Source organism: Diadema antillarum, unplaced genomic scaffold, assembly GCF_040938485.1.
Source record: "Diadema antillarum isolate AM-2024a unplaced genomic scaffold, OU_Dant_1.0 scf00000206, whole genome shotgun sequence".
NCBI classification, from domain to species: domain Eukaryota; kingdom Metazoa; phylum Echinodermata; class Echinoidea; order Diadematoida; family Diadematidae; genus Diadema; species Diadema antillarum.
The window spans coordinates 639433-651698 of NW_027271095.1; the positions used below are offsets into that span (position 1 = coordinate 639433).

A 12266-nucleotide genomic window follows, 5' to 3' on the forward strand; every position below is an offset into this window, starting at 1 on the left:
ACTCAGAAGCCTTCAAAAAGTCAAGAAAATGTCATTCGGAACCGCACCGAAGAATCCCGCAAGTGATCACCTATATCGCAAGTAAAAACGCGCCTGTATTATATAGAAACAATAGAGAGAGGAATCTAACAGAGGAAGTTATCTTGCTTTGAAGGCGAAAGTGAAACAAAAGAACTGCACAATAAAATCTAAATATTGTTATGAAGGCAAGAACTGGTTACGGGATTTCCTTAATCCGTATTTCTAACTGAATCTGTAACCAAGTGATCTTTAACGAGGAAGTAAATAAAATTGCAAGTCATAGTTCTCAAGCTATTTTTATGAGAGAAAGCCATCGAAAACAAGAGTGATGCTGTTTGAGAATCTGCATAATGACGTCACGGGCTCGAAGAAAATTGAGAGGTTTGGTAAGTCCGTCTTTTGTATTTTCTTTTTTGACTTGTCCAACAAGATTACAGTATTATCACGTAATGATATGAAAAAGAGAAGAGAAGGAGGAAAGGGAGAAGAAGAAAAGAACTGAAGAGGAGCTAGAAGGAGAAGGTGGTGGTGGTAGTGGTGAAGGAATAGAGGAGGTGAAAGAGGAAGAGGAGGAGAAAGAGGTGTATAGGAGAAGGTGAGGAGCGAGATTGCGTGTATGGAGGAAGAGGAGGAGAAGCAAGAGAAGGAGGGATGGGGAGGAAGAAGAGGTGGAGCTGATGGTGGAGGAGGAGGAGGTATAGTGAAGGAGGAAGAGGGGGAGGAGGTGATGTAGAAGGAGGAGGGGAGATGGAAGAGGAAGACTGGAAGAGGAGGAAGTGGGGTAGGAGGTCTGCAAGAATCGTCAGTCTGCAAAAATCTTCTTAACTAATTGAAAGAGGCAGGCTGTGTTACGACTGTAGGCTATAACCAAAAGAAGGAGAATGAGAAAAAGAAGAGGAGGTGTTTGTGGAGGAGGAGGAGGATCGCTAGGAGGAGGAGGAGGGGGATGAAGTGAAGGAGGAAGAGGAGGAGAAGAAGAGAGAGTCCGCAATGCCTCTGAGATCACCTTGTTTCACAATAATATACTAGTATACACAATGTATGCAATTGACGGTCACATACAGAGCCGTTTGCCCGCTGGAAGTGTAGTGTAGGCCTATACAGGTAAGACACAAATACGTGAAAGATTATTCTAGCTGACATAATTGTGGATTACCAATTTTTTCCATAGCGCTATGCACAACTTACAAACTGGAGGAATACACGTGATACACATAATTGTGTATTATAACATTAGACATTGGGAATTCAAATGATACATTCACCCTTCAGAAATATTGTTTCAAGGGACGTGTACGTGGACATTTCTAAGCATAATGTGACCAGGAAAAAAAAAATACTATTAATAAAAATTGTCGTTTTTCTCTTCGTCAGTAAGGCTCCGCTTGACTGTATGGTCGAGCGCCATCTAACGTTGGTGAGTTGTTAACCCTGATGTAAAGATGGCAGCTTCTATGCAAGCACGAGTGTCCCATATCTGTAAGGGAATCTTCGTACCTCTGCTCACTGGCCGTCTGTCTTCGCCGCATCAATTTCGTGAGTTAGAGTGTAACTTTAAGCATTTGTAATTTTAGAGACGTTCCAGATTTATTGTGTTACCCAATTTTACCAGTTGCTAGCAAATTTGAAACCCTTAGACCTGGCTTTGTGCCTTCTTGTTTTGTTGGGCTTCTGCTAGTCGACCAGCCGGCGCGGCAGCCCCGGGTTTTTACCTTACCCCGGGCATCGGGGCGCTCCTTGTACACAGTCTTACTGTGGGAGCGCCCCGAGTCAAAAGAGTGCTATTAATTATATCTTCGCGCAACTATAACTAGAGTAACTGCGGCAGTAAGCGGCCGTGTAGACAGAAAGATCCGTCTGTCCGGAGGACTCTTTTATATTTTGCCGTTTACGCTGTCCTCCGTAGACAGACGGAAGGTACCGGCATCATATCTAAAATCATGGATTTAAATGCGATGTCAAACGACCCATGCGAATGCTGAAATGCGAGCGATTACTGGCGTGAGTGTCGCCAGGCGCGGCGGCGCGGCAATGCTTGAGTGCAGACGTGGCGACTGAGCCACCTGAATGAACGAAAGTCTCCGTACTCAGTCGCCACGTCTGCACTCAAGCATTGCCGCGCCGCCGCGCCTGGCGACACTCACGCCAGTAATCGCTCGCATTTCAGCATTCACATGGGTCGTTTGACATCGCATTTAAATCCATGATTTTAGATATGATGCCTCAAACCGATTTTGCTCAAATTTCGTGAGTAACTAGGAAACTTGTGAAGCTTTATGGACATAATCAAGCGAATTGCCGCAGTCCTTTCATTTTCGCGTTGCATTGCAAAAAAGCGTGGAGACTCCTTATAAGGGGTGCCCCGGGGGTTACTTATAAGGGGGACGGGGTTACTTATAAGGGGGACGGGTTACTTATAAGGAGTACCCATTTGCCATTGCTGTGTGGATATTCTTAACCACTGTGTCTATGGAAAATTGGGTGAGGTACCTCACCTTCTTGATTGCGTCTAATTCACGGCCCTAGGTCAGCAAATTTAAGCTTGTATAGTTAAATCAACTATTCAAGAATAGACTACACTCACCAGATTAATGAATAATCCAACATTTCGGTAGAATTTTCAATGTAAAACACACATCAACCAGCCCGTCGCGTCGTCACGTTCAAACTGCAGAAACATACAGTATGAATCTATTAGCCAATCATATGCGAGGTAGTTTCTACGTGTTCTTTTTACTAACACACGTACCTCGCATGTGATTGGTTTACAGATTCAAAATGGCGACTTACGGCTAGCGAACGGCGATGTTGCGATATGGATAAAATTTCTGCATTATAACCGAGTTACTGTGAGTATTTCGATTGCTCAATGTGAGAAATTAACCCCAAATATTGCTGCATAATGTGTCATGTCATGTCAAACTTGTTTGAATGTAAAAAAGCTGTCTGAAATTTGGTTTATCGTGACGTTTGATCTGTGCGCGTTGCTCCACACAGGAGCTGGGATCATTGACTTCGGTCTGTATACGGAGGGGATCTGTGAAGCCAGACGCAGTCTCCGCTGAACATTCCCCGACGGACAGATACAGACCGATCTTTCGGTCAAGCGGCCGTGCAAACGTTCGCGGCAGGTACAACATACACGTAATATGCCGCTAAACACAGCATTGCACTGTTACATGCATACTACACATATAATAACACTAGCAATCAACAAAAACCAACCAATAAAATGGGCACGATCTCTGACGAAAGTGAAATTTTCTCACCTAAATGACAACATATCGCATCCAAAATAAAATTTTCGATACTTCTTAACATAACAATTAAGAAATAATGGTCCAAGAAACTTGATTTTTTGTCGTTTTCCCGATGCTCATGGATTTTGAAAACATATCCTCACATAAAATAGAACTTTTGCAAGCCGATGTGGGCCGCCATTTTTGTTCGGAAAGTGGATGTTACCATCGAAAAAATTGAGAAAAACACGAGAAAGACATCAACAACACTGCCAGAATTGCGATCTTGTTTGCGGCCAATGCATGTGCACCCGCTATTTTCACGTGCTTTCGCAATGGGAATTGGCGCTTACGCAATGTTCGTGAGACATGTGAAGGCGTTAAGCTAAAGATCGCGGAGCACGCGCGTATTGCATAGGGATTGTACATCGTGCCGCAAGCAGAAATACTAAGTCGCATATCGCCCTTATCGGCGAAAATTGTGCCGGGTTTTGCCCTGGTAAATCATGAAAACTGCGTTGGTCAATGGTAAATTTCTTTTATGAAAACAATTGCGTTAATGAATAATCATGTCTAGTTAATATGAAATGGTTGAAAATAATTTGCCTGATTTGTTTACAAGTTGGAAAAACCCTTAACAATGCTTAAACTGCCGCAAACAGGATATTGTACTCTATGAAGTTTGGCCATATCGTGTTCTTCTGTCACTGGTGACATCTTCTAGCGCTAACACGTACCCGAATATTAGACCGCTTGCACGCTTCCGTGATTTTGAATGAAAGCTATTGTTCGGTGCGTGCAAAGCTCTCCTCACACAAGAGGCAAGCGGTGACAGATTTCCACCACACATTTCCCTATTGATACACTATCTCCTGACGGGACGATGAATGCTCAGACACTTTAACGTGTAAATTGAATAATAATTCTCATAGGAAACTCTGATCGTGGAATTTGTCACCAGCCCGTGTTAATTGTAGCCAAAATCCCATAGGTGGTGACAAATTCCACGATCAGTATATAGGAAACTCTCGGCAAACTCTCTATATACTGATCGTGGAATTTGTCACCACCTATGGGATTTTAGCTGCTGTTAACACAGGCTGGTGACAAATTCCACGAACAGTATAGAGAGTTTACCAAGTCTCCTTACACTAAATCGTGAATTGTGACATAATTCATGTTGGATAAGATAATATTCTGAAAGTTGCAGAGTGGTCTTGAAGAGAAGGGAAAAGTGGGGTTGATGGAAAATAAACAGGGTAATTACGACTTATTTAGTTCGGTAGTGGTATGACAAATTCCACGAGCAGCGAGTTTATCGAGAGTCGCGGAATTTGTCACCGCCTATAGGAACGCCATGCAGTAAACACGGGCTGGTGACAAATTCCATGATTATTATACTACAGTGCACTCCCGTTATAACGAAATGCTCGGGGACCGGCAGTTTTCTTTCGTTATAACGAAATTTCGTTATAACCGAACAAATACAATATATAACGAAAACAAGGAAACCACGTTTACATATCATATCATGTTTGCTGAATACTCATCATACACTGGAAAGCTATGTGAAATGTGATGGGATAACTGTATTACAATAATAAACGCAAGGTCCCCTCAGAAACTGTGCGTGACACAAGGAGCGGACACACAGTGGTGTGAAGCGTTCACACATGCAGAGACGCTATAAATGCTTGTTCCGCTATGTATTTTCGAAAGCAATTCACATTTCGTTATAACGGAGCACATTTCTTTTGTTTTTCTTTGTCTGTGGCGCTCGGAAAAGACTTCGTTATAACGGAAATTTCGCTATAACCGTGTTCGTTATAAGCAAACTTTGTACCATAGACTTTGATGGTGATAATTTTGGGACCAGAAGATTTACTTCGTTATAACGAAATTTCGTTATAACCGTGTTCGTTGTAACGGGAGTGCACTGTAATCGTGGAATTTGTCACCGCCTATGGGATTTGGGTGCCAGTTAACTCGAGCTGGTGACAAATTCCACGATCAGTATAGAGAGTTTCCTACTGTGATTCGTATATGTTGGATAGGATAACATTCTGAAAGTGGCAAAGTGGTCTTGAAGAGAAGGGAAAAGTGGGGTTGATGGAATAAACAGGTTAATTACGATAGGTTTAGTAGGAAAGTGGTGGTGACAAGTTCCACGATCAGTATATAGAGAGTTTCGTTCTCTGATTCGTTTATGTTGGATCAAGAGACATTTTGAAAGTGGCAGAGTGGTCTTGAAGAGAAGGGAAAAGTAGGGTTGATGGAATAAACAGGTTAATTACGATTTATTTAGTTCAGGAGTTGCCGAATATGGTGACAAACTCAACGACACTGGAGAGTTTGGTCGAGAGTTAAGGGCCTATCGCGGAATCTGTCACCGGCTATAGAAACGCCCCGCAATATGAACACGGGCTGGTGACAAATTCCACGATTAGTTATACTAATCGTGGAATTTGTCACCGCCTATAGATGCGATTTGGGTACCAGTTAAGACGGGCTGGTGACAAATTCCACGATCAGTATATAGAGAGTTTCCTACTGTGATTCGTATATATGTTGGATAGGATAACATTCTGAAAGTGGCAGAGTGGTCATGAAGAGAAGGGAAAAATGGGGTTGATGGAATAAACAGGTGAATTACGCTTTATTTAGTAAGAAAGTGATGGTGACAAATTCCACGATTAGTATATAGAGAGTTTCCTACTCTGATTCATCTATGTTGGATAGGAGACATTTTGAAAGTGGCAGAGTGGTCTTGGACCCCGTTTACAGTGCGGGGCTGGGCTCAGCCGCGGCCGAGCCCCGCCTCAATTTCGCGGCCGAGCCTCGCAAATTTGTCCGTTTACACTGCTGGGCTCGGCCGCGCTTTTGATTCAAACCTTTCAATATTCTGTCGTAGTGGCGCTCTGCTTGTAAACAAATGCAGTTTGGTATTGTCTGGTTTTAAGACCCTTTGCCGAATGAATTCCGTGGCGACAAAGTCGCCGTTCGGGCAAAGGCCTTTGCCGAAGGAAAGAATCCTTTGCAGGAAAAAAACCACCTTAAACTATACTAGTTTTCGACGTGGAGGGGGTTAATATCCTGAATAGCGAAAGATACAGGCAGAGGGTTTGGAAGCCAGACTAAAATTGGCCGCGTAATTGGCCGCGCATTTGGCCCAGTTTGCGTTTACACCAAGAAAAGGCCGGGCTCGGCCGCGGCCGAGACCACCTCCAGAGCGAGGCCAAATGCGAGGCCAGTTTTGGCCTCGCATTTGGCCTTTTGCGGGTTTACACTGAAGCGGGGCTGGGCACGGCCGCGGCCGAGCCTCGCACTGTAAACGGGGTCTTAAAGAGTAGGGAAAAGTGGGGTTGATGGAATAAACAGGTTAATTACGATTTATTTAGTTCAGGAGTGGCCGAATATGATGACAAATTTAATGACAGAGAGTTTGGGCGAGAGCTTAGGGCCTATCGCGGAATCTGTCACCGGCTATAGGAACGCCACGCATTATGAACACGGGCTGGTGACAAATTTGTCATTGTCAAATTTGTCACTGCCTATGGGATTTGGGTGCCAGTTAACACGGGCTGGTGACAAATTCCACGATCAGTATATAGAGAGTTTCCTACTGTGATTCGTATGTTGGATAGGATAACATTCTGAAAGTGGCAGAGTGGTCTTGAAGAGAAGGGAAAAGTGGGGTTGATGGAATAAACAGGTGAATTACGATTTATATAGTTCAGAAGTGGCCGCGTATGGTGACAAATTCAACGATCAGAGTTTATAGAGAGTTTGGTCGAAGGGCCTATCGTGGAATCTGTCACCGCATATAGGAACTCCATGCAGTGAACACGGGCTGGTGACAAATTCCATGATTAGTTATACTAATCGTGGAATTTGTCACCGCCTATGGGATTTGGACGCCAGTTAATACGAGCTGGTGACAAATTCCACGATCAGTATATAGAGAGTTTTCTACTGTGATTCGTTTATGTTGGATAGGAGACATTCTGAAAGTGGCAGAGTGGTCTTGAAGATCAGGAGGGGAAAGTCTTCTGAATATCTTACTCAATCCCAATTTACCAATGTTGTCAAGGAATATGATAGTACTACTTTTTCTCTTTTACATTTTAATATCAGAAGTATTAATAAGCATTTTGAAGAATTGAGGTTATTTTTAAATAGTCCCATCATGCATAATATCTCGGCGGTAGGTTTAACCGAAACCTGGCTCTCTCATGACTCCAGTCTTCCCTTCGCTCTCGACGGGTACGATTTAGTGGTTAATAACAGACAAAATAGGGTAGGTGGAGGCGTTGCCATATATGTTAAACAAAATTATGATTATGTAGTCCGCGATGAGTTCACCAGTATGACTGATTTTTTTGAGTCTTTATTTATTGAAATCACAGTTCCAGGCAGCAAAAATATAATCATAGGTGTAGTATATAGACCACCAAATGCGAATACTAAATCATTTTTAGATTATTTTTCGGATCTGGTTAAAAACCCACTTTTTATCAACAAAAATTGTTTTATAATGGGTGATTTTAATATAGATTTGCTAAAACAGAATAATATGTCGCAAGATTTTTTGGAAATATTTTTGTCTGCCTCTTTTTTACCCTTAATATCTAAACCCACACGTATAGTTAATGAATCTGTTTCTTTAATTGATAACATTTTTTGTAACATTCTTCCTCCTCCTGATTCTTTTGTAGTACTCTCAGATATCACCGATCATTTCCCCATCTCGACTGGTTTTTCTTTAAATGGAGCAGTTAATAATAAAAACAACAATATATTTAAACGAAGAATTACTCATGAAAGTATAGCCAGGCTAGGTGCTAGCTTAGACACCGCAGACTGGTCCTGTATCTTTGATACAGATGATGTTAATTTGTCTTATGAATATTTTATGAAGATTTTTATCCAACATTTGGACATTTGTATTCCAAAACGTAGAGAAAAATCAGCTAATTACAAAAAAATACCCAGGCTCCCATGGATTTCAAAATCGCTCCTACGTTCAATAAATAGAAAGAATAATTTATATTACAGATTTAAAATGAAACGTACTGAGCAATCAAAGTTGAAATACACTAGTTACAAAAATACTTTGACGAAAATTATACGAATAGAAAAGAAAAAATATTATACTAATCAGTTACAATTTTACAGGCATGATATGCAAAATACATGGAAAGTTTTAAAGCAAGCCATGAATATATCAAATGTTAAGTCAAATATTACAAAAATTAGATTTGATGGTGAAATTCTTGAAGATTCTCAACAAATTTGTGATGTTTTGGATAACCATTTTTCTTCAATTGGGGAAAGCCTGGCAAGTAATATTCCTCCCTCCACAAAACATTTTTCCGAATTTTTGGGTCCCCCAAATTCTAGTTCAATATTTTTTAATCCAACATACACTCAGGAGATAATTAATATTGTCTCTGATTTCAGTTCCAAAAAAAGTGCTGGACACGATGACATCAGCAATTTTCTTTTAAAGGGGGTAATATCGTCAATTGCGGATCCCTTAGCTCATATATTTAATCTATCCCTTTTTAATGGCACCTTCCCCGAAAGTATGAAAATAGCAAAAGTCATCCCCTTGTTTAAAAAAGGTGACAAATTAGATGTAAATAATTACCGACCAATTTCTTTGTTAAGTGCATTGTCAAAAATTCTTGAAAAAATTATTTATAAAAGAACTATTAATTTCTTTAAATTTAATCATATATTTACGAATTCTCAATTTGGATTTAGGGAGAAACATAGCACCACACATGCATTATTGAGTTTTATAGAAAAAGTGGCACATGCTATCGATAAATCTTCTCATTTGATAGGTTTGTTCCTGGACTTCTCCAAGGCCTTCGACACCATCAATCATGATATTTTACTTAACAAATTACACCATTATGGAGTGCGTGGGAAGGCCTTGGAGTGGTTCAGGAGCTACCTCATGAACAGGAAACAATATGTTTCTTTAAATGGTTGTAATTCACAAATATTAAATATCAAATGTGGGGTGCCACAGGGAAGTTTATTAGGTCCACTGTTGTTTACTGTTTACATAAATGATTTTTGTCGATCATCAGATGTTCTTTCTTTTATTCTTTTTGCAGACGACTCAAATCTATTTTTTTCACACAATAATCTTTTTACCCTTGTTAATACAATAAATTTAGAATTAGAAAATGTTGCCCAGTGGATAAAAGCAAATAAGCTATCTCTTAACCTTCAAAAAACAAAATATATGCTCTTTAGTAATTCTACTGAGGCATTACCTGTTGATATTGTTTTAGATGGTACTCCACTCGAAAATGTCTCCCATATAAAATTTCTTGGAGTAACAGTTGACAATAAGCTGTCCTGGAAATTTCATATTGACAGTATATGTAAAATTATTTCACGTAATATTGGTATAATTAATAAGCTTAAGTTTTGTTTTCCTTTGTCGTCCCTGCTCGTATTATATTCATCCTTAATATTGCCACATTTAAGTTACGGTATTCTCGCGTGGGGAAATACATATAAAACATTCTTAGATAAATTACTTTTATTGCAAAAGAAATCACTCCGTGTTATATGTCATACTGCATTTTTGTCCCATACTGACCCACTATTTTATGAGCATAAAATATTGAAAATTAATGATTTGTATTTGTTTAATCTAGGACAATTTATGTATAATTATAATAAAAATAATCTCCCAAATATATTTGAAACAATGTTTCAAAGAAATCAATCCATTCATAATTATCCAACACGGCGATCAAATGATTTCCATTTGCCATTTCTGAGAACTTTGTTGGCTCAAAACACATTTATTTACGACGGGCCAAAGTACTGGAATTCACTTCCCAGTAACATTACTACTGCTCAATCTCTGAATTCCTTTAAGAATAAATTAAAACCATTTTTATTGAAACTTTACAACATCCAACAGAGTTAGTTTCCCTTTATCATCTCAGTCAAGTCATCATTTTTTTTTTACATAAGTCCTCCTATTAAACTATGTCCCTCTCTGTGTTCTAAATATAACGATGTGTTTTTTTTTTCTCCTGCATTCTTACCAACATAACTACGTATAAAAAATGTTTTGCATTACATTCAATCCAGCTTGTATTTTATCACTTATTTTACATTATGAAATCCAGATTGCTTGCGTCCACGATGGCACATGCTGTAGTTCCCTCTTTTTTCTCCCTTTTTTTCCTCTCTTTTTTTCCTCTTCTTTTTCCTTTCCTTTTCTCTCTTTTTCCTCTTCCCAATCATTTTGATGTCAGTTGACATCGGTTCGTTTATTGTGTTTTATATTGATGTTTTGTGTATTTTCTGAGGGTCCCATATCGTACAAGCTTTGCTTCTTAGTGGGACCCTCCACTTCCATCCTCATCCTTAGTTGACTTGTATTATACGCTTTATGTATTTAACAAAGATGTAATCACATCTACTTTTCACTTTCATAATTTTCTTATGTACCTTTTCAAGTTTTGTTCTGTATCACAAATATCCCGTGTATACGCAATGTACATAAAGTTCTTTGTTCATTTTGATGGAGGTGAAAATAAAGTTGAAAGTTGAAAGTTGAAAGTGGGGTTGATAGGAATAAACATGTTAATTACGATAGGTTCAGTAGGAAAGTGGTGGTGACAAAATCCCTATTTTAAGATGCATCCTATCCACCATGGATAAATCACGACACAATCCACGACTTATTTAGTTTTAGAAGGTCAAGGAATTTCTCTATAATACTGATACAATTTGTAGTGGAATTTGTCACCGTGTAAAGGATATTTTGATGCAAGGAGCATGGGCTGGTGATCTATAAATCGTGTTGTATATTAATTGTGATTTGCCTATATGTGCACATGGGATAGCAGTATTCTAAAAGTGGCTGAGTGATCTTGAAGAGAAGGGAAAAGTGGGGTTTGATGGAATAACTGGTTAATTACGATTTATTCACTACGAAAAGTGGTGGTGACAGACATCACGTAGCAGTTGACTTGAAATGAGATCGCGCAACAGTCGACGACTTGAATACACGCATAATCGCGTACTTGAGATTGCGCAACGAACGAGCGATTTGAAAGGTTGCCAATCGTGGATCGCACGCGATGCGACCCCACCGTACCGATCAACTGCAATTGTTTGAGTCACTTTCTCGCAGCGCAATACGCGAGCTGTCAAAGGCGAAGTTGTCCGGCCGTGGAAATTTGTCACTGGTGACAAATTTCATGATAATGCCATAAGTTTCGTAATTTACCAGCAAAAGGCTTACTTTTATATCAGTTCAGTTCGGGCAACCTCAGAATTCGGAAGTTTTCCGATATCGGCAGTCCTGGCCAAAGCCTGCCGTAGAGTGCGCTCAATACTTCCGAATTCGGAAGTGTCCAATGCGGTAGCGGCCGTCGGCAATGCAGCTGCATGCACGCTTTCATATTGCTACACAGCACTCGTGCGAGGCAGGGAGACTGACTGCGCAAAGCAAGGAAAAATCTCAGAAATTCATATCAAAATCAACATGTTTTTTTCGAATTTTACATACCTTGATGTGTGGATTGTGGAATATCTGTCAAACTTGTAGGGTGAGTTCCTTTGAAAGCAGTTTAGAATTGTGATTATGGGTGAGAGTGGTTAGTTAGGTAAGAAGAAGCGTGCCGTTGTTAGCCAATGCGTGCCGAAAGCCGAAAATCTACGAAAACTTCCGAATTTGGAAGTTTAACTTCCGATTTTGGAAAACTTCCGAATTCTGAGGTTGCCCGAACTGATATATGCCTTTATTATAATGTACTTATGTGTCTTACCTTGTCCAGACGATACGTTCACTTGTTAATTTCCACATTTATCCCATGTAGTCTTGTAAAGGAGTTTTTCTACGAGATCATCTCCATTATACATGTACCTCCCGTTCATTCTTTGGCTTTCGATGCAACCTTTCCGTGGCACTTTACGCATTGGCGATATGAATAACGCATGAGAGTCGTGATGATTTTAGCC

At 40.0% G+C, this 12266-nt stretch overlaps 1 protein-coding gene across 1 annotated transcript in view; it reads left to right on the forward strand.

Annotated features, from left to right (window-relative positions):
* The first annotated feature begins 637 nt into the window (after positions 1–637).
* The window catches only part of LOC139724074 (large ribosomal subunit protein mL44-like), a 34606-nt gene continuing 22977 nt past the window's right edge, over positions 638–12266 (forward strand). Inside the window, exon 1 of the mRNA XM_071635278.1 lies at positions 638–716. Coding sequence (XP_071491379.1) covers positions 638–716 — 79 coding nt within the window. The remainder of the gene's footprint in view (positions 717–12266) is intronic.